Source organism: Dipodomys ordii, unplaced genomic scaffold, assembly GCF_000151885.1.
Source record: "Dipodomys ordii isolate 6190 unplaced genomic scaffold, Dord_2.0 Scaffold142, whole genome shotgun sequence".
Lineage (NCBI taxonomy): Eukaryota > Metazoa > Chordata > Mammalia > Rodentia > Heteromyidae > Dipodomys > Dipodomys ordii.
In genome coordinates this window covers 2617147-2640659 of record NW_012267358.1, presented here as the reverse complement: position 1 = coordinate 2640659, position 23513 = coordinate 2617147, and the positions used below count along the sequence as shown (strand labels likewise).

Sequence of the window (23513 nt, the reverse complement as noted above, 5' to 3'; positions counted from 1 at the left end):
GGAGGATTGGGTGGGGGGGCAGGGGGAGGATGGGAAGGGATGGGAAGGGGAAACAAAGGAGGAGGCTACAATGCTTGATAAGAAATGTACTCATTGTCTTGCCCATCTAATTGTAACCCCTCTGTACAGTATTTTCACAATAAAAAAATAAATAAAAATTAAAAAAATAGTGATGGCCTGTTGAGATCACTTACTGCAGGGCTAGTTCCATCAATGAAAATTCAACTTTAAAAGGTATTTTGGAGTATGAGCAAGCTAAGATATTTTAGCTTAGTTAATGTCTTATTTGATATAAAGCCACTCTCCGGATGTTCTGCTGGGGGCACTTACACTTTCGGCAACCACAACAAGCAAGTAACCTTGGGGAATTCTGCATCTGAAATAAACAATCCTCTTCAAGTCCACAAACATGGTAAGCTTTTAAAAGCTTAAATTTTGTGAACAAGCTCTTGAAACTTGATCAGCTTTCAAAATTATTTTACTCTCTCTCATTTGATAATAGTATGGTAATGGCTCACTGAAAATTAATAAATACAAGAACACTAGAATGAGGACAATTCTTAATTCTAGCTCATATTTGTACAGACAGAATGTCTGTTTTCTTGAATGCTGTAGCATTCATCTATGTAAGTTTCATAGTAGCTATGCTTTATTCCATTGCTATTTTTAAAGAAGAAATGAAGTATATACTAACTTTTTTATCCCCTTTACTTCTTTATAATAGGAGAAAAGAAGACTGACATCTTTGTACTGTCCAAAAGTAAACTACAAACATGAAACATTTCCAAGAAATACTGATAGAACACTCATACACACAAAGAAACACACACACACAGCGAGAGAAGAGGAGAGAGAGCTGGCAAGAGTGAAGGACTGATACACAGAAATTTACAGGTGTGATCTATCATTTCTTGTGATGAGATAGGTCAGACTTTGAGGGTTAGACTGTTCTTCTCACAGGTTTGGAGAGCATCAGTGAGAACAAAAGTGCTGTTTGGCTGAAAGAGAACACCATTGCAGTAATGGTTGTCCATAAATTAATGAATATATGAGTACCTAAAATGGCTTCAAGACATTATTATTATGTTCATTTTTCAGAGAGAACATATTAATAGCACTTCACATTTTCTGGTGCCAATATTGGGCTTGAACTCAGGACCCAGATGCTGTCCTTTAGCTTAGCTTTTTTTTTTCTCAAGGCAGAGGTCGTCTACCATTTGAGATCCACTTCATTTCTAGATCTTTCATGGTTAATTGGAGATAAAGAGTCTCACAGACTTTTCTGCCTGAGTTGGCTTTGAACTGAGATCCTCGGATCTCAGCATCCTGATTAGCTAAGATTACAGGCGTGAGCCACCAGAGATTCATGATTTTGAAACAATATGCAAATGTCAATAGTTTTGATCAGTACAACTGTACAAATTAAGACAGGTTATTATCTTTATAAACAGGGGAACTGGAGCTCAGCAGGGATGTCACTTGTTCAAGATCACACAGCAGGTAAGGCAGCAGGGACATAAATTATGATTTAGTATCTTTTCTATTATTCCATGTTACAATTTTATTTTCTTACTGTATAACACAGAAAGCAGAGACAGGTAGATTAGAGAAATGATAAGACTGTGATTGACTCCTGAGGATGCTATTACAAGAAGACAACATAGAGTTTTACAATACTATTTGTACAATATGGACCAGGTCATTGAAAATTCCAGAAGCATATTATCTTATTCTAAGCCTTCATGACTACCCAAACATATGCTACATTTCATGGAATAGCCTGCAATAGATGAGTAAGCAGGCCACTTAGACCTATTATTACTTCAGAAATACATCACAAGAATGAACCCCAGCAAGAAATCGGGACACAGAGTTTTTGGAACTGTTGTGACTCAACACTGCCATGAAGTGATCATGCTTTCCTTCCAGAGGAAGAGTAACCAAGAGGCCTCATATAATTAGCACAAATGAACTTAAAAATATCTGGAAAAGAATCTGGCCAACTCAAGACAGGAGTCCATGAATTTAATATAGGGATGTAGTTAAAAAAATTACAACTTGCTTTTGAACAGTTGACGTTATGAAATGCCAAGAATTACACTGGAGGGGATGCACCTTGTGCTTGGGTCTCCTGGTTAATGAGTCAATGCTTTCATTTATAGAATAGTTTTAGTGGGGAAACTAGAGATGAATCCAGCCATTCTTCAATGACTGGTCATACCAATTGACCTTTTGTCCTTTTGAAAGCAAGGTGACTAGGCCTAAGCTATGCCTCTTATCAACTAGTTTAGTCTAATGAAAAGAAAAAAAATAGGTTTCTGTAACCTTATTGTTCAGGTTTATGAAGATAATATCTCTTTCTTTTCCTACATGCTCATGAATCATTTATTACTATTTTTCCTCCCAAAGTGATTAATCAAGACCATTTGGCTTGATATTAATAGTTTTTAGGTAAGAAATCTAGATTGCCTCCCCATTTGTTTGTTTGGTCATTCATTTAACAAATGTTTGTCTGCAATGTACTGGTCCTATGTTAGGTGAAACTCCAGGATCCACCAACATCCTACCTGCTCTTCACTCTTATCTGTTATCTAAAAATGTATCTGTTCTTTTACAAGACTCTAAGTTTCTCTGAGCCTTTTTTTAAAAAAATCTTTAAACACCTTTAAGTGGTACCTAGATGGCTTTAGACATAGTTTAAGAACTGAAGGTAAATCAGAGGATAGTAACAGATAAAAAATATCATACAATACAGGTGGACCCATTGCAACAATGAGATGTACAAGTCATTATGTCAAAAAAAGAACTTTACAACTTTGGTGGGGGGGGAGGGGATAGGGAGGAGAGCTTTACAACTTTGGCAGGGGGGGGGGAGTGTGGGAGATGGGAAGGGATGGGAAGAGGAAACAAAGAGGAGGCAACAATACTTGGTAAGAAATGTACTCATTACCTTGCCCATGTAATTCTAACCCCTCTGTACGGTATTTTCACAATAAAAAAATATCATACAAGCCAGGTACAGTGGCTCATGCCTCTAATCCTAGCTATTTGGGAGGCTAAGATGGGGAGGATTGTGGTTAGAAGCTAGTATGGGAAACCTCTACAAGACCTCATTTCAACCAATAGGTGGATATGACAGCATGCACATGTCATCCCAGTTATGAAAGATGTAGAAGTCAGGAAGAGTGTCGTTCTAGGCCAGCCTCAGCAAAAGTGTTTGAGATCCCATCTCAACAGAAAAGACCTAGCATGGTGATTCATATTTGACATCATAGCTATAGCAGGAAACATAAATAGGCAGATTGTGATCCAGGCCAGCCAGAGCAAAATGCAAGATCCCATCACAAAAATAACCACAGCAAAAGGAGTGGAGTTATGGTTCAAGCATAAAGCCCTAAATGCAACCCCGCCCCCCCCCACCAGAGTATTGTATCCCTAACCCAAATATGGCAAGTAAGTAGAACTGATTTTTGCTGCCATGTTTTAAACTTGCTTCTACTTTTGACTTTTGAAAAATTTTCCCTAGAATCATTTTAGGGAAACAAGACATTCTTTTACGTCTTAAGCATTCAAGACAAATATCTTTTTCTTTGACAATCATGATGCAAACCTGAGATATGATAGCTAAATTTATAACTTATGAAGTAACTTGTGGATTTTTGGAATTAACATTTGATTACTTTCCCTTTTTGGTATAATTCTTTTTGGCCTTAATGAACTGACTTAACCCATTCTTATCTTTTATTCGTTCCGTAACAATGTACAGTCTGACTCACTTCTTTGATGAGAAATCTATTGGTATTGAGACAATGATATACACTATAGAATTCTATCATCTTGGCCATCTAATAGGTACCTCAAAATTAACAGACCTAAGTCAGGCACAAATGGCTTGTAATCTTAGTTACTCAGGAGGCTGAAATCAATAATCATAAATTGAAGACAGCCCAGGTAGACCCTTATTGCAAATCAATCAGCAAAAAGCAAGAAGTGGATGTGTGGCTTAATTGGTAGAGTGCCAGTCTTGAGCAAAAAAAAAAAGGCAAGAAAGCTTGAAGCTGAGTTAAAGCTCCATCCCGGCACACATGCAAAATAAAAATAATATTAGGCCTAATTAAGTTCTTTATTCTTTCTCTATATGGCTCTACATTACTACACTCCTTTTCCCCTCATTTCAGAAATGACAATTCTACAGGTTATGTCCTTAAATCCAAACCTCTGGGGTCATGGCTGGCTTTTGTTTGTCTCTCATGAAAACCCTTGCAGCCATTCTTTCAAAATATCTTCTGAATCCAATAACTTCTCACCAGTCAAAAATGCATCATCTCTCACCTGGATTATGGTCTCCTTAATGAATCTCCCATTATGGACCTTTCCTGGAACCTATTTTCAATCTAGCAGTCAGAAGGAATTTATTAAAATGTAAGTGAAATCCTATCACTCCTCTGCTCAACTCCTCCAATGTCAGGCAGAATACACTACATAGTTTAGCTCACAAGGCTCTAGATCAGATTTTATCTTCTAACCTCATCTTCTTCTTTCTCTTGTTAGCTTTCTTTCTTCCGAGCTACATTGATATTTCTGGATCATTCCAAACATTCTTCTGCTTCAAAGTTTTTACAATTTATTTCTTCTCTTTGAAATGGGAATGGCTCACACCTTTGTATCACTCAAATTTGTTCTCAAATGTTCTGTTATGACAGAGGCCTTCCTTGGGTCACCTTGCAGCATGCCACAACACTCTCTTACCTTTTACCGTTACTGCATTTTACTTCACAGCACTTGTCACCAACAACTTTGTTTGTCTATCTCTGCACTAGACATACAGCTCCTTGGGAAACAAGAATTATTTTTGGCTAATTTATAACTTCTTTTTGCAGTACAGGGGATAGATCCCAGGGTCTTGTGCGTGCTAAACAAACTTTATGACTGACTTATATCCCTAGCTCATCATTATTAACTCATTCATACACTCAACACATCTAAAGAAATGGTTTGATAGCCTCATAGGTAAAAGGTCGCAAAACTTATAAAATCCCAAGATCCTCAGGTATTCTATACCCCTAACTCTAAGGCATGTTTGGATTATACCAAGCTATAGTGAGAAATGAAAAATGCCTCAGTTTCATAAGAAACTTGGCATTAGCACAAAGTGCCAAGCATATCAGATCAGAAGGGAAGTTGATAAGAAATTATGAGAGGCTTTGAACTTGATCAGAGTGAAAAACTGATTAGAATCAAGGCAGAATAAATACTCTAAGATAGATCAGTACTACAGCTGTTGGTAGCCCGATCCAGATAAAGTGGTTTGGGGAGGAAGAGGAATTTGTCATCATAAAGTAAAAATTAGGAGGGGTAGAGGAAGAGGTCAGCCTTAGAAGCTATTAAGAATCCCAACTTGGAGAGGGAGGGAAAACCACACCCACTTCAGAAATTAGTCAATGGTATTTTTCTGACCACCTTCTCCTCAGCATTCAGGGATTATAAAAGATTTGGTGGTTCAGGTATTGGGAATAGTGGGGGCAGAGAGCGAGAGTGAGAGAGCAAGTTACATGCAACCGAGGATGACACATGATTAGGAGTGCAAAAACTTCCAGGAAATTGGCTACAAGTTGGTAAAAAAAAATGGGTACATATTTACTTCATGACAGCCTACATTTATGGGCTTAAAGTGGATCATCAATATAACAAAATATATTGGAAGTGGTGCTGTGGCTCAAGTGGTAGAGCACCAGCCTTGAGCTGAAGAGCTGAGGACAGCATGCAGGCCCAGAGTTCAAGCCCCATGACTGACCAAAAAAACAAAAAGAAAAACAAAATATCTGCTCTAGAGAATGGCCCCACCAATCCAATTTTCCATTCAAAGGTTCAATATTGCTGTGATCTCCATTTTTATTCGATCTTTAAATTTTTTAAAAATTTATTTTTCCCTAACTCTTTTAAAACAAGCTTTAATTAGTTATATAAAGGGGTTTAAATTAAACATGCCAATTTATGAGTACAATGCATCTTGACCAATGTCACCCCTTTCTAGAATGGTCCTTGTTCTAAGTTCCTCTTCAGATTTCATCCAGGTCTACTTTTTTTGCTATTCTTTTATTTGTTTACCCATTCATGCTAGAAACACTTATTGATCCCCCCCCCCATCATATGCTTAATAGTTACAGGTGCTTTGATTGTTTCCTTGTAAACAAAACAAAAATTCTCTCCTTCATGAAGGTTACATTTTAACTATACATTTGCACTTTTTGCCCCTACTGACAAAGTCCTAACCCCTCTCTTCAATAATTTCCACTTTTTAAAATGGCTTCCTTCATTGGCACTTAGTCACATTGGCAAATGTCAGCTTAAAATTTTCATTTTCAAAATTATATTGAGTGAAGTAAGCCAGGCCCAAAGAAACATAGGTCCCATGGTTTCCCTTATTTGCAATAACTAGTATATGTTTGAGACAAGCAGAAATGGTCAGATAAGTTGATGTAAAGCAAAATGAACCCCACGATAAGGATTCAAATGGTTTTTCTTTCTGGCTATTGTTTCTAACATATTTATAAGTTTTTTTTGTTGCTTTGTATGTCCCTCCCCCACAGTATAACCCCTGTTTTACTGTATTTGATGTTGGTATAATTTGTGGAGGGGAAGGGAAAAAACAAATTGTTTGAATAGGGATACAGGTAGACTCATTGCAACAATGAGATGTACAAGATGTTATGTTTAAAATGAACTTTACAACATTGGCATGGGGGGGGGAAGGGGGAAGTGGGGGGTGGGGAGAGATGGAAAGGGATGGGAAGGGGAAACAAAGGAGGAAGCAACAATGCTTGATAAGAAATGTACTCATTGCTTGATAAGAAATGTACTCATTATCTTGCCCATGTAATTGTAACCCCTCTGCACAGTATTTTCACAATAAAAAATAAATAAAAATTAAAAAAAAGAAATGTACTCATTACCTTGCCCATGTAATTGTAACCCCTCTCGAGGGTATTTTCACAATAAAAATAGTTTTATTTTCAGCCATATACTAGTTATTGGAAATAAGGGAAACCATGGGACCTATGTTTCTTTGGGCCTGGTTTACTTCACTTACAATAATTTTTTCCAAATCTTTCCATTTCCTAACAAATGGGGCAATGTCATTCTTTCTGGTGAAGGCATAGACTTCAATTGCGTACATATACCACATTTTCTTGATCCATTCATCTACTGAGGGGCATCTGGGTTGGTTCCATATCTTAGCTATGGTAAATAATGCTGCAATAAACATAGTTGTGCTGGTAGCTTTAGTATGGCCTTGTTTGTGTTCACTTGGGTAAATGCCCAAAAATGGGATTGCTGGGTCATAAGGGAGTTCTATGTGGAGTCTTTTGAGGAACCTCCATACTACTTTCCAGAGTGGCTGAAAAAGGTTACACTCCTACCAACAATGCAGTAGGGTTCCCTTCTGTCCACATCCCCTTCAGCATCTGTTGTTATTAGAGTTCTTGATTATAGCTATTCTAACTGGAATGAGGTGGTATCTCAATGTTGTTTTGATTCGCAATTCTTTTATGGCTAGGGAGGTTGAGCATTTTTTCATGTGTCTATTGGCCATTCTTACTTCCTCTTCAGAAAAGTTCTCTTTAAGTCTTTAGCCCACTTACTTATTGGGCAGTTGTTTCTTTGAGGATTTGTTGTTGGGAGATTTAATTTTTTTGTGTTCCAAGTATATTTTAGATGAGACCCTTGTCTGTTGTATGGCTACTGAAGATGTTCTCCCAATCTGTGGGCTTTCTACTAATCTTGCTATCTATGTACTTTGCCATGCAGAAGCTCTGGAGCTTCATGCAATCCCATTTGTCCAACCTTTCTTTGATTTGTTGTGTTTCTGGGTCTCTATTAAGAAAATGTTGGCCTGTGCCAAGGAGCCCTAGAACTTCTCCTCTTCCTTCCAGTAATGTTTTCAGAGTGTCTGCTTTGACTCTGAGGTCTTTGATCCATTTGGAGTTGATTCTGGTACAGGGTGATATATAAGGATTTAGCTTTATTTTTCTACAGGTGATTAATTTTGCTAGCACCATTTACTGAAGAGGCTATCTTTCTTCCATTCTATTTTTTTAGCTCCCTTATCAAAGATTAGTCTAAGGCTGGGACAAGCAGAAAAGCTCAGACAAGATGATGTTAAGTGAAATGAACCCTAAATTGGGACACAAGTGGTTTTTTCTTCCTTGATATTGTTTCTAAGGTAGCATGTGATTGTTTTGTTGCTTTGTATGTCCCTCCCCCATGGTATAACCCCTGTTTTAACTGTATTTGATGTTGGTATAATTTGGGGAGGAAGGGAAAAAACAAAATGTTTAAATAGGGATACAGTTTGACCCATTGCAACAATGAGATGTACAAGACGCTATGTCGAAAAACAAACTTTACAATTTAGGTGTGGGTGAGGGATGTAGTTGAGGAGGTGGGAGGGACGGGTTGGGAGAGGAAAAACAAAGTAGTAGGCAACAATGCTAGATAAGAAATGTACTAATTACCTTGCTCATGTAACTATAAACCCCTGTACAGTATTTTCAGAATAAAAAATTTATTTAAAAAGTTTTATTTTCAGCATAAAATGATATTGCTTTGTAACCCCCTCTAGAAACATTTCATTGGCAGATGTATTCAGATATATGCCATCTTTGAATCCAGATGGCATTGCAGCAGCCCAGAGCTATACATTCTAGAAACTTCAATGGGGTAGCATTCTCTTAATTGACAGACTAATATTGAAACAGAGTGATTCAAAGATCCTGCCCAGGAGCTAACTCAACATTTTATGGTATCCCACAGAATATACTAGTAATTAACTCAAAGCTATTACATCCATAATAGGGATGGTTTTCATTGGTGTGCCACTATTTAGCTGAAGGGGAGTGAACATCACCATTGTATACTATAAATACCAAAGTGAGCCAAATACTGGGCTGGATTCTAGGGTTACAAGAAGGGAAATTAGTATTTGCCTTCAAGGAACTTACACACTAGTTTTAGAAACTTGAGTTCAGATTTTGAAAGAGTGGCAGATATCACCATTGACATGATTATCATTGGATTTGACATATAAAAGCCAGATATTGAAAATCTCCAAAGGTAGAACTAAATCCATAAAAAATATTCAGGGTCTATAGAAGAGAGGTAATCTTTATGGAAGGTGACTTTGAGAGTCACAAATGATGTCATAGCCTTCAAAAATATTAAGAAAGAACTGAAGCTATGTGGAGTAGGAAGTAGGAGGATGCTTGCCGAATTGATTCTATATCAAAAGACCGATTGAGGCTGGAGAAATCTTACATGACCTTGAACCTCTGAATAATATATGAGATGATAAAGTGCATTTGTTATTAAAAAAACTCAAAAGTGATAAAGGATCATTTGGTTAGACTTACCGTCTGTACCTTCACTGCTTTTGCTTCTTTTATTGCGGCGAACACGCCTATTTTCCTCTTCAGAGTATGATTTTTCATCAGGGAAGAAGAAATTCATCAGGGCCATCTGTAAAAATAATAATAAAATGAGTCCAAGTTTGACCCCAGTTAGCTATAAGCCAATGCTTACAGAACAAACTAGCTTTCAACAGATGGTCTACCTTTTCCTTAATTTCAAGAAGTTTAGAGCCTGAGCCCATGTTCCCCTCAGTGTACAAATGCTTCTATTACATTTTTCCCCTGTGCCAGTACTGGGGCTGGAACTCAGAGAAGGGGCACTGTCCTTACCTCTTTCACTAATGGCTACTGTTCTACTATGTGAGCTTCTTTCTTTTGGTGGTTAAGTGGAGATAAGTCTCATAGAGGATAGAACTGTGGTCCTCAGGTCTCAGCCTCAATTAGCTAGGATTACAGGTGTGAGCCACTGACACCTGACTAGATGCTTTTATTACTTATATCACTACTATGCCAAGCATATAAGCACAGAATTTTGGTTAATCACTGTGTCCTCTCTCTCTTCTTCCATAGTATCTAATAAAAAATATATCAGGTCACATTTACCCATAAAATTCTGGGGTTCATTCTTAAATGAACTAGAGGAAGCAATCCAAAATTTCATATGGAACAATAAAAGACCCCAAATAGCAAAAACAATCCTTAGCAGAAAGAACAGTACTGGAGGAATATCAATATCAAATTTCAAACTCTACTACAATCCCCCAACAACAAATTCTTAAAGAAACAACTACCCAATAAATAAGTGGGCTAAAGACTTAAAGAGAAACTTCTCTGAAGAGGAAAGAAGGATGGCCAATAGACACATGAAGAAATGCTCAACCTCCCTAGCCATAAAAGAAATGCAAATCAAAACAACATTAAGATACCACCTCACCCCAGTTAGAATGGTAAAAATCAAGATCTCTAATAACAACAGATGCTGGAGGGTATGTGGACAGAAGAGAACCCTACTGCATTGTTGGTGGGAGTGTAAACTTGTTCAACCACTTTGGAAAGTAGTATGGAGGTTCCTCAAAAGACTCCACATAGAGCTCCCCTATGACCCAGCAATCCCACTTTTGAGCATTTACTCAGTCACAAACAAGGCCATACTAAGGCTACCAGCACAACTATGTTTATTGCAGCATTATTTACCATAGCTAAGATATGGAACCAACCCAGATGCCCCTCAGTAGATGAATGGATCAAGAAAATGTGGTATATATACACAATGGAATTCTATGCCTCCATCAGAAAGAATGACATTGCCCCATTTGTTAGGAAATAGAAAGACTTGGAAAAAATTATTTTAAGTGAAGTAAGCTAGGTCTAAAGAAACCTAAGTCCCATGGTTTCCTTTATTTGCAATTACTAGTATATGTCTGAGACAAGCAGAAATTGTCAGATAAGTTGATGTTAGGCCAAATGAACCCCAAGATAAGGATTCAAATGTTTTTTTCTTTTTTGTATTTGTTTCTAACACATTTATAAGATGATTTCTTTGTTGCTTTGTATGTCCCTCCCCCACGATATAAACCCTGTTTGCACTGTATTTGATGTTGGTAGACTTTGTGGAGGGGAAGGGAAAAAAGAAATGTTTAACTAGGGATACATGTGAAACCATTGTAACAATGAGATATACAAGTTGTTATGCGGAAAAACGAACTTGACAACTTTGGCCAGGAGTGGGGTGGTGGGGGGAGGGGGGAGAAGGGTGGGTATGGGAAGGGATGGGAAGGGGAAACAAAGGAGGAGGCAACAACGCTTGATAAGAAATGTATTTTACTCATTACCTTGCCCATGTAATTGTAACCCCTCTGTACGGTATTTTCACAATAAAAAATAGTAAAAGAACAAAAGAAAACAAAACTCTACTACAAAGCCATAGTAATTAAAACAGCTTGGTACTGGCACAAGAACAGACCTGAGGACCAATGAATAGAACTGAAGACACAGAAATGAACCCACAGACCAATAGCCACGTAATCTTCAATAAGGGGGAGAAAAAAATAGAATGGAAGAAAGAGCCTTTTCATTAAATGGTGCTGGAAAAATTGGTTAAACACCTGTAGAAAACTAGATCCTTATATATCTCCCTGCACCAGAATCAACTCCAAATGGATCAAAGACCTTGAAGTCAAAGGAGACACCCTGAAAACATTACAGGAAGGAAGAGGAGAAGCTCTAGGGCTCCTTGGCACAGGCCAACATTTTCTTAATAGAGACCCAGAAACACAACAAATTAAAGAAAGGTTGGACAAATGGGATTGCATGAAGCTCCAGAGCTTCTGCATGGCAAAGGACATAGGTAGCAAGATCAATAGAAAGCCCACTGATTGGGAAAATATCTTCAGTAGCCATACAACAGACAAGGGTCTCATATCTAAAATATACTTAGAATTCAAAAAATCAAAAAGTTAAATCCTCCATTAGCAAATCACCAAAGAAACAACCACCCCATTAATAAGTGAGCTAAAGATCTAAAGAGAGACTTCTCTAAAGAGGGAATAAGAATGGCCAGTAGACACATGAAGACATGCTCAACTTCTCTGGCCATAAAAGAAATGCAAATCAAACAACACTGATATTCCACCTTACTCCAGTTAGAATGGCTATAATCAAGAAATCTAACAACAACTGATGCTGGAGGGGAGGAGGCCAAAAGGCAACCCTAGTGCATTGCTGGTGGGAATGTAAACTTTTTCGATCACTCTGGAAAGCAGCATGGAGATTCCTCAAAAAATTACACATAGAGCTCCCTTATAACCCAGCAATCCCACTTTTGGGCATTTACCCAAATGAACACAAATAAGGCCAGACTAAAGCAACCAGTACAATTATGTTTATCACAGTATTATTCACCATAGCTAAGATCTGGAACCAACCCAGATGCCCCTCAGTAGATGAATGGATCAAGAAAATGTGGCATATATACACAATGGAATTCTATGTCTCCATCAGAAAGAATGATATTGCCCCATTAGTTAGAGACTTGGAGAAAATTATATTAAGTGAAGTAAGCCGGGCCCAAGGAAACATAGGTTCCATGGTTTCTCTTATTTGCAGTAACTAGTATATGTCTAGGACAAGCAGAAAAGGGAAAATTAAACTATGTACATATGACCATATAAGATGATGCTAAGTGAAATGAACCCCAAGATAGGGACACAAGAGTTTTTATCTTTCTTGCTGCTCCTTTTTAACGTACTTATGTGATTTTTTTGTTTCTTTTGTATGTTCTTCCCCCATGGTATAACCCCTGTTGTCACTGTATTTGATTCTGGTACCCTGCATCTTGTATACACATTTTTCTAATTTGGGAAGGGGAAGGGAAATAACAAAATGCTGCAACAAGGACACAGATTGACCAATTGTATCAATGAGATGTACAAGACACTATGTTGAAAAGGAACTTTACAACTTTGGGGGAGAGGGAGGACTTGGGGAGGTGAGGAAGGAAGGGATGGTGGGGAAAAACAAAGGAGTAGGTTACAATGCTCGACAGGAAATGTACTCATTACCTTACTCATGCAACTGTAAACCCTCTGTACAGTATCTTTACAATAAAAAATATATATTAAAAAAGACTATGACCCAGCAATCCCATTTCTGAGCATTTATCCAAATGACCACAAACAATGCCACACTAAATCTACCATCACATCTATGTTTAGCGCAGCATTATTTACCATACCTAAGATATGGAAGAAACACAGATCCCCCTTAGTAGAAGAATGAAGAAAATGTGATACACACACACACACACACACACACACACACAGGAATTTTATGCTTCCATTAGAAAGAATGACACTGCCCCATTTGTAAGGAAATGGGAAGACTTGGGGAAAAAATCATGCTAAGTAAAGTAAGCCCGACTCAAAGAAACCTAGGTCCCATGGTTTCCCTTATTTGTAATAATTAGTATACAGCTAGGATAATCTTAGCAGATGGGCAGAATACCTCAATAGCTATGTACATACGATGGTATAAGATGATGCTAAGCAAAATGAACTACAAGACATAGACACAAGAGGTTTTGCTTTGTTATTATTCTCAATATACTATGTGATTTTTTCTTTTTGTGTTTTATCCCCTATGGTATATCCTTTGTTGTCCCTGTATTCAATTTTGGTACCCTGGGTATTGTATATATGTTTATCTGAACTAGGGAAGGGAAGGGGAACAACAAAATGGTGAGACAAAGGACAAAGTGGTTGGAACCTATGTAACAGCAATAACCACAAGGAAGTATGTTGGATATGATCCTTATAACTTAGGGGGGTATTGGAGGGGCAAAGAAGGAGAAAAATGAGGGAGGGTGCAACAAGTTGGACAAGAAATGTAATCACTACCTTACTTATGTAACTGTAACCCCTCTGTACATCACCTTGACAATAAAATTTTAAAAAATTCTGGGGTTCAGAGGGACCCAGTCACAATTTTCTTATTTCTATTTACACTGACAAATGTCAGCTTAAAAATCTCATTTTCATCTTTGTAAAATCATACTGCTTTTTGACCCCTCCAGACACATTTCATTGGCAGATATTGCCAGACACATGCTGTGTTTGATGCCTACTCAGAACTAGCCTTGTGTTTGTTAGTCCCACTTGAACTTCATTATTATACAGTTCTGATTTTACCCCATTCCTGTTTATGCTGTACTTTGGTTGTTTCTACAGTGCTGATCATCCAACATGTGTATGGATTCTCTTGGGGAAGTTAGTCATGACAAAGAACAAAATTATTCTCTCCCTTTCCTAGTCTCTTGAAGCACTAATGGTCTATAAGACTCAATTTGGTCCACTGAAAAATATTCCATATTTTGTCAAATAGTTTTAAAAGAAAAAATTAAGCTTGCTCATCCTCAAAAACTAAGTGGGCATATGATAATATATTTGAATAAAATGAGGCTGAAAAATTGAAAGTCAGATGTTGACAGTTGATTATCTTATGTATTATAGGCATCCCTCATAATAATACAATATTTCATTTGTGAATGGGTTTGGTTCATGAACAATAATCATAGCTTAAACATATACCTGTTGAATTGAATCAAGATTTTTCAGCATGAGTGTGGTAAAAAGATGTGCATCAGCCAGGTGCTGGTGACTTATGTCTGTAATCCTAGCTACACAGGAGTCTGAGATATGATGATAGAGTTTTAAAGCCAGACATTTTGAGAGATTCCATCTCCCATTTCAAAACGCCAGAAAGTGGAGCTGTGGCTCAAGTGGTGGACTATCAGTCTTGAGTGAAAAAGCTAAGAAATGGTGCCCAGGCCTTGAGTTCAAGCTCCAATACTAGCACAAAAAAATGCGTGATGCGACTCATTAAAATGCACAAAATATCAAGTTAATAAGTGAATATAGTCATAAACTCTAACTTATCAATAGTTTTGCATTGCAAAACCTCTTTAGGCTAAACCAAAAGAATTTGCCATTTTGTTAGTCCAGCAATGTTAGATATCAGCAATTTCTCATGGTCAAACTAAGCAGTATTTTAGAGTTATTTGATTGGAATGTAAGATGTATTTTCCCATAGAAGCATAAAGTCTGGCTAGGTATACAGAAAGCTACTTAACCCACAATATGTACTAGTAACACGATAAAAACAAACTGCTATTTACAATAAATTTTTCACACCCGTGGTGGTAGTGTATGACTGTAATATCAGCAACTAGAAGGTTGAGGCAGGATGATAGCAAGTACAAAGCCAGCTTGTGCTACAATAACAACCAAGAACCAGGCTTAGTTGTAGAGTGCTTGCCTAGCATGCATGGAGCCCTGGGTTCAATTCCTTAGTACCATATAAACAGAAAGGGCAGGAAGTATTGCTGTGGCTCAAGTGGTAGAGTGCTAGCGTTGAGCAAAAGAAGCTTAGGGACAGTGCCCAGGCCCTGAGTTCAAGCCCCAGGACTGGCAAAAAAAAAAAAAACCCAAACAAACAAAGAAATCCTTTTGTGTTGGGAATGTGGATTAGTGGTAGAATGCTTCCCTAGCATTCATGAAACCCAGGGCTGGATTCCTCAGTACCACATAAACAGAAAAAGCCAGAAGTGGCACTGTGGCTCAAGTGGTAGAGCACTAGGCTTGAGCACAGAGAAACTCAGGGACAGAGCCACAGCCCTGAATTCAAGCCCCAGGACCGGCAGAAAAAAAAGGAAGCGGTTTCAAACACCAGGTTCCCTGCACAACTATCCCCAATCCCAATTATTTCAATTTTGTAAGTCATTCTGGATAGAAGAATTTTCTTAATAACTTTGAATGCTAAATTTTATTTTGTCTATTTTAGCTAGAAATTAGTCAACTTAGAACCTACTGGATATTTGAGACTATTTGTCTATTCATTTAAATGATCCCAGTGTATAATTTTTTTGTGCTGGTACTGGGGCTTGAACTTAGAACCTGGGTGCTGTTCCTTAGCGTTATTGCTCAAGGCTGATTACCACTTTAGTCACAGCTCTACTTCCAGCTTTATTTTGATGGTTAGTTGGAGATTCACAGACCTTCTCGCTCATGCTGGCTTTGAACTGTCATCCTAAGATCTCACTCAGCTTCCTGTGTAGCTAGGATTACAGGAATGTGCCAACAGTAACTGGCTGAGAGGATTTTTTGTTATTTTTCTTTTTCTTTTTGTTTTTCCTCTTTGTCACTGTTTGATTTATGTACTTTCTATCTTGTATGCAAGTCTATCTGTTTGGGGGAGGTAGAGAGAGTACAGAAATGGTGGACGAAGGGAGAACAAATGCAGCAGTGATACTCCTAGACACTGTTGAAAATAAACTTTACAACTTGTAGGGGCAGAGAGGGAAAAAGATTGGAGAAAAATAGGGAAGAGGTGACACTGTTCCAAAGGAAATGTACTCATTACCTGACCTATGTAACTGCAACTCCTCTGTATATCACCTTTATAATATAAATAAGTGAATGTATTATGAATGAATGAATAAAACAATTACATTACACAGTAATACTTGCTTTTGCTGGAGAAGAACTTAAGATTCTCTGGGGGCCAAAGGTTAAACACCTAGTACAGACTGGGAATAGATGAGGCTTCTTGGAGAAGGTGAAACCTAAAAGATGTCAAGGATTTGGTGTTAAAGGAGAAATAGTTAAGGAATTCTAGAAGCAGGGAGAACTGTGCTCAAAGGTAAAGGAGGGATTGTTAGGTTTTTGTCACTACACTATCTTTGAGTAAGTGCTAGGAACATGGAGAGGCAAAGTGAGAAATGGGCCAAGAGGTGATAAATCTTTTAGAGAAGTAGATTATGTTAAGGAATTTACAGTTGATCCTACCCAAAGGGCTCCTCACAAAGAATTTTCCCCTTTCTAAATTTTGGACCATATGAAACTTTGATGTAATTTACCTATAATAAAGAGTACAACTTTTAAGCATAAAATTTGAAGATATTCAACATCTTTGTTACTGCCACCCAAATCAAGATACAGAACATTTCTATCACTCCACAATCCTACCCTCTGTGGCAAGTCAACTAGTACTCTGATTCAATCATTATAACTTAGTTTTTCTCCTTCATTAGAATCATATAGTAAGATTTTCATTTACATGAATAAATATGATTTTTATTCAGTAAATCTGTGTGGTTCATCTATGTTGCTCCCTTTATCATTAATCCATTCCTTTTCAGTGCTCAGTAATATATCACGTGGCTCTATTGTGTTTTTTTTTAGTGCATTCATCTATTGATGCTCATTTGAGTTATTTCCTGTTTGGGACTATTATGAATAAAGCTAATATGAATGATCATGTATAAGTCTTGTTTATTTTTATGGGAGATACTTTGGAATGGGACCTCTGGGTTATATTTATGTGAAAATTACATGGTGGAAGGAAGTGTTGTCTGGTTTTTACTTTTTGTTTTCATTTTCTTTCTTTTCTATTTTTCTGAGTCAGGGTCTTGTGATGTAGCCCATGCTGGAATTGAGCTCATGATCCTCCCGTCTCAGCCTCTTGAATATTGAGATTAAAAGCATGTGCTACCATGCCACACTATTTTCCTGGGTGAGTATACCACTTTATATGCCCACTAGCAATGTACAAGAATCCCAGGGTTCTGCATCTTCACCAACATTCGGTATTGTCAGTATTTTTAATTTTAGCCACTCTGGTGGATGTGAAGTATTGTGGTTGTTTTTTGAGTTCTTAAACTTCTTTTTAATCTTATCTTGCTGTCAACTACCAGATTCACTTTACCTAGCTGTAACACCTTTTTTTGGTGCCTTCAAATTTGTTGCTTATCATCTGCTAGAAGCTTGACATCTACTTAAAACAAATAGGCTTATGCACAAACAGAATAAACAAATAGTTTATTCTGAGTGTGGTTTTTAAATGGCTTTTCCAGTAAGATGCATATTGTCTGGTGGCTTAGAGGCCATTTGTTTACTGCTTGATTCCTGGCTGTGTAATTTGGACAGACAAACTTGTAACATAACAGAGTTCTGCATGAGTAGGTTGTTATATATGGCTTTTCTAGGGAGAATCTGTCCCCCTAAATCTGTCCCAACTAAAACCTCAGAGTTTCTTCTGTATTTTTTGGGCCCCCTCAGGAGCACAGCTCCTGTGGGAATCTGGCAGAGGTACTTGCACCTTTGTATGGCCTAGTGGTAACAGTAAAAGAAATTGATCACATATGAACTGTTCCAAAGTGTCTGATACCAGCTTGTATGAACTTGAGCTCTCAGAACAAGAGTACTGAGGGAAACAGAAACTTATGCAAACAGCAGAAACAACTCTAGTTTCCATGGGTAGGAGGACGAGCTCAATGTCCCTCAAGAGCAGTCAATGAGAACAGGATATTCAATAAGTCAAGTATTCATTAGAAGGAGGACTGCATGTGTATGAAAATGCTCTGAGCAGTTTCTATTCTCTCAATTTAAAAACAATCTAGAAGAAAACATCAAGTGCTGCTCTAAATGGAATAGATTCCCTAATCATAGTGCTATTATTTGAGTGTAAATTAGAGGTTGTAGGGAAAACTCTCCTCTGTATATAGTATAATAGGTAAAGACAAAAATCAGCAGCTTCTCTTATGAAAAGTCTGAATTCTAGCTTTAGTTTTTGCATTCATTAGCATGGCCTCCAGAGGCAAGTTGCAGAATATGAACAAAAGTCTTCTCGTTCAGAATATTGCTTTCCTATTGTACAAGGGAGGAGGAATCAGGAATGTTGGCCAGAGTCAGGCATTTTGCTCAAGGGAAAAAATATCTAATTCTTTACACTTTATTAAGTGATTACACCCTTGTTTCCTATGGTAAAATTACATGGTAAACAGCACCTGCAGATTACAGGGATCTCAGATGGAAACAATTTGTTAACAGTGAGACATGAGGGATATATCCATTATTGCTAGTGACTCTCCAGATATTACTATGAACATTTTTTCTAATATTTAAACCCACAAAATTATTGGGTACTTTTTATACAGGACATAGAATGAATTTAATTCATTTTTCTACTTCATTGCTAGTGTATTTGATTATACTAGATGATTCATAGGAAATGACTCACAAGCCACTTGAGAGAAGAAGCCTGCCTTATCCATTTTTGTATACCTACTGCCTAGCTTTGGCCCAACACACAGTAGGCCTCTAATTAATATTTGTCTGTTGAAAAATTGAACATAGTCCATTTGTTGTGGTATAACAAAGCATCTGAGATTTGAAAATTTATAAAGCAGAGAAATTTATTTTCTCTCAGTTGTGGAAGCTGGGATGTGCAAAATGTCTTGCGTGTATATTCAATTGCCTGGTGAGAGCTACTACTATTTCCCTTCAAGATGGTGCCTTGTTACAGCATCCTCCAAGGGAAAGGAATGTTGTGTCCTCACTTAGTGGAAGATATAAGAACAAGACAAGTGAATGCTACATAAATTCTTTTTTGACACAGCCTTAATCCCACTCATGAGGGAGAAGCTTTTGTGGCCTGATTGCCTCATTTGTATATATGTGTGTGTGAGTGTGTGCGTGTGCACATGCACGTGTGTACTAGGGCTTGAGCTCAGAGCCTAGGCACTGTTCCATAGCTTTTTCTTTCAAGGTTAGTGCTCTACTACTTGAGCCACACCTCCATTTCCAGCTTTTTGCTTGCTAACTAAAGATAAGAGTTCCTTCCCAGGCTGGCTTTCAACATCATTCCTCAGATCCTAGCCTCCTATGTGGCTAGGATTATACGTGTGAGCAACTGGTGTCCAATTCAATTTTCTTTAAAAAAATTTATTGTCAAGGTGATGAGCAGAATGATTAGAATTACATACATAATGTAGTGAGTACATTTCTTCTTCTTCTTTTTTTTTTTTTTTTGGGTCCGGTTGTGGGGCCTGAACTCTGGGCCTGGGCGCTGTCCCTCAGCTCCTCAGCTCAAGGCTAGCACTCTACCACTTGAGCCATAGCGCCACTTCCGGCTTTTTTCTTTTTGCTTATGTGATGCTGAGGAATCGAACACAGGGCCTCATGCATGCAAGGCAAGCGCTCTGCTACTGAGCAATCTTCCCAACTCCCAGTGAGTACATTTCTTATCCAACTTGTTATCCCCTCCCTAATTTTTCTCCCACTTTCCTCCCCCCTCAACTTATACAGTTCATTTCCAACATGTTGAGTAACACTGTTGCATTAGCTCACCCTTTGTCTTACCATTTTGTTGCAGATGAGCAGAATAGCTCAATAGCTATGTACATATGACCATATAAGATGATGTTAAGCTAAATGAACTCCAAGATATAGAAACAAGAGGTTTTGCTTTGTTCATAATGTTTTGTGATGTACTATGTGATTTCTTCTCCCCTCCCCCCCATGGTTTATCCCCTGTTGTCACTGTACTTGATTTTGGTACCTTGGGTATTATATATACATTTATCTGAATTAGGGAAGGGAAAGGGAACAACAAAATGGTGAAACAAGGACAAAGGGTGAATCATGTTCTTTTTAAATGTTTTCCTCTTAATGTTCTTGAATAAATAATGTTTTTTCCCCTCATTTTAACCACTGCCATTACTACTGCCATCGACAACCACTTGGTTCTTTCAAATAAATCAAAATCACTTTTCTCTGATATATTTAGCATATTCTAGTAATTCCACCACAGCAAGATATGAGTATTGCTTGATGAATGTATCATGGATGTAAAATAAATGCAAAAGATGGTTCTGAACACTTGTGATCACTTGTGATGACATCCTTGCAATCCCAGCTATGCCAGATGGGAGGACCATGGTTTGAGGCAACCAAGGGCAAATCAGCTAGTGAGACCCTCTCTCATAAAAAGCCAGATGAGTTAGTAAACAGTTGTAATACGAACTAAGCAGAAGGGCATTTAAGTCCAGCCGGAGGCAAAACACAAAAATAACAACAGAAAAGTGAAACCCCAAACTACAGCAAAAGGGGCTAGAAGTGTGGCTGAAATGATAGAGTACTAGCCTAGCCAGTACAAGACTCTGAGTTCAAATGCTAGTACTGCCAAAATAAAAGGAATCATTAATGTAACATGTGTTGATAATCAATAAAACATCTGACAAAGGCCATTCAGGGTGTTATCTTCAGAACAAACACAGATTGGTGGTCATAGAGTAGAATTTATGAACTAGGCAACATGTTTAGCATACATGGACAAACAAGAATGCAAATGATAATGGGTTTCTTTGTAGTGCAAGGACCACACTACATAACAGGAAATAGTAGGGTTTCCAGTACACTATGTACTGGTTGCTGAACATGCCAGTTCCTGGGAGCAAGGGAATGAGAACATTGAACATTGATCACAGCATCCCATGGGAGCTGCCACTGGCAAGGTGGCTGCAGTCAGTCCAAATACTAAATGAAATTTGGCACCTTTAACATCTCTGATGAAGTGCTAGGGTTTGCCATCTCTGTTGTAGCTAGGTTGGAAGCTGATTGGAATGATGAAATAAAGCTAAATATAGAACCTTAACATACTTAACATTTTTCATCACATATACAGCTGAAAACAGTCACTGCAAACCTGTGTTTTTGTTTGTTCATTTTTTTTAACAAAAAATCACAGTCCAACAATGCAAGTGATTGTAAAGAAGAAGAAAGAAGACTATGCTTTGGGGAGATTTCTATAGTGTGGCTTCATGTAAAAATAAACTCCAGACAAGTTCAGCCTTTGGCTTTTCTCTCTTACAGGCACACACTACTGCACCCAGCCATTTTATTTCACTCCTACAGCTGGGATAACAGGTATATGCCATTGCATCCTGCCATTGGTTAAGATGGAGTCCTGCAAACTTGGTTTTGTGTGGGCTGGCCTTGAACTGCAATTCCCCCAATTTCTCCTTCCCAAGTAGGCAGGATTATAGGCTTTAGTCATTGTGCTTGGCTAAAGGCTTCACGTATCTTGGTATTAATTGTTTTCCCTCTCCTAAGCAGGAAGTGCCTCAAAAGTAGTTACATGTATGGGTTCAGAGTGTGTATAGGTCTTCCTCTGGAAAAGGGTGAAATCCATTGAATAGTAAGAGGGAAGGCGAGTTGTTATATGCAAAGGAGGAGATGAGCCCCTCCTTCAGCTTTCTATTTCCTAGGCTTAGTTCTATTCCTAACCTCCAACACAAAGCTGAAAAATCAAAGCTTACTGAAGTGCTTGTCATCAATGGACAATACAAGTTGTATCCAAATTCTATATTACTTTGAAATTCACAAATGCTACACATGTCACATTTACCTCATTAATCTCTTAGAGTCATGCTTAATATGAGATGGCAAGAGAAGACCACCACTACTGAGACTGAAAGTCATCTGGTCTACCAGCTTTAAAGCAGTGTTCATTGGTGACATATGTAGAGATGCAATGACACAGGAAACCCAAGCATATTTGTTATGGTGAGCCTATGGCATAACCACGAGCAGGGGCAAGTATAAGAAACACTCAAAATGATGCACTAAAGCACTACTTCAAATGATATAACATAGCCATAAGGCTGCTGGGGCAAATAGCAAAAGAGACCAGTTTGTGAAGCAACAATACGGAATGTGGGAACTTCTTTGGTGCAAAGGCTTTCAACTGACTACAAGCTAAACACAGAAATACAGAGAGTGACAGGTTAGCCAAATAGCAGCTGCAGCCACAAATCAAAATCAGTTTGAATGCATACTATGTAGAACAAATTCTAGGATGAAGATTCTTTGCTCTTCTCGATTGTGGATGAAATCATCAGTGATATCTTTGAACAAGAGCAAGGGCCACAATATATACTGGATATTCCTGCCTTCCCATAGTAGTGTCTGCTTACTTAATTTCTAGTTCTTCATACTTACAAAATGAAAGGCACTTTGGCACAAAAGGAGAAAAACATGTACTCCCACTAGTAATATATTTGTGGTTGTGCTCTGAAATCAGAAAACATTAGCTGAAATATATGTTCTGAATTATGAGTTCTTAAAGGGTCTTGAAATTTTTATAAAACTGTTATAATTTACCTTTACAAAGCTGGAGTGATATAGGTTAGAATGCTACAATGACTGAAATGAGATTGCCTGTGCAATCCATTTAGTTTAAACTAGCATTTTTTTCTCCTCTAGACAAACACATTGTACAAAATCTATGCTGTACCCCGTGGAGACCTAACCCACAGAAAATATCTATACTAAGTCACATTTGACCATGATTTTCAAGATTAAGTATAAAGTGTAAAAAGTGAGGAAACCAAAGACAGGTTGAACAAATGGGATTGCATGAAGCTCCAGAGCTTCTGCTCGGCAAAGGACAGAGCTAGCAAGATCAATAGAAAGCCCACGCATTGGGAGAAGACCTTCACTAACCATACAACAGACAAGGGCCTTATATCTAAAATATACTTAGAACTCAAAAAATTAAATCCCCCAACAACACATCCTTAAAGAAATAACCACTCCATTAATAAGAGGGCTAAAGACTTAAAGAGGAAATAAGAATGGCCAGTAGACACATGAAGAAATGCTCAACTCCTCAAACCAGAAAAGAAATGTAAATCAAAATGACATTGAAATTTTACCTCACTCCAGTTAGAATGACTATAATCAAGAAATCTAATAGCAACAGATGCTGGAG

The 23513-nt window shown here is 37.9% G+C and overlaps 1 protein-coding gene across 7 annotated transcripts in view; it reads right to left on the bottom strand.

The window, feature by feature from the left end:
• The window catches only part of Eda (ectodysplasin A), a 397427-nt gene that overhangs the window by 82361 nt on the left and 291553 nt on the right, over positions 1-23513 (bottom strand). For all 7 annotated transcript variants that reach the window (XM_013031626.1, XM_013031627.1, XM_013031630.1 and 4 more), the window contains exon 2: positions 9411-9516. In XM_013031626.1, coding sequence (XP_012887080.1) covers positions 9411-9516 — 106 coding nt within the window. The remainder of the gene's footprint in view (positions 1-9410; positions 9517-23513) is intronic.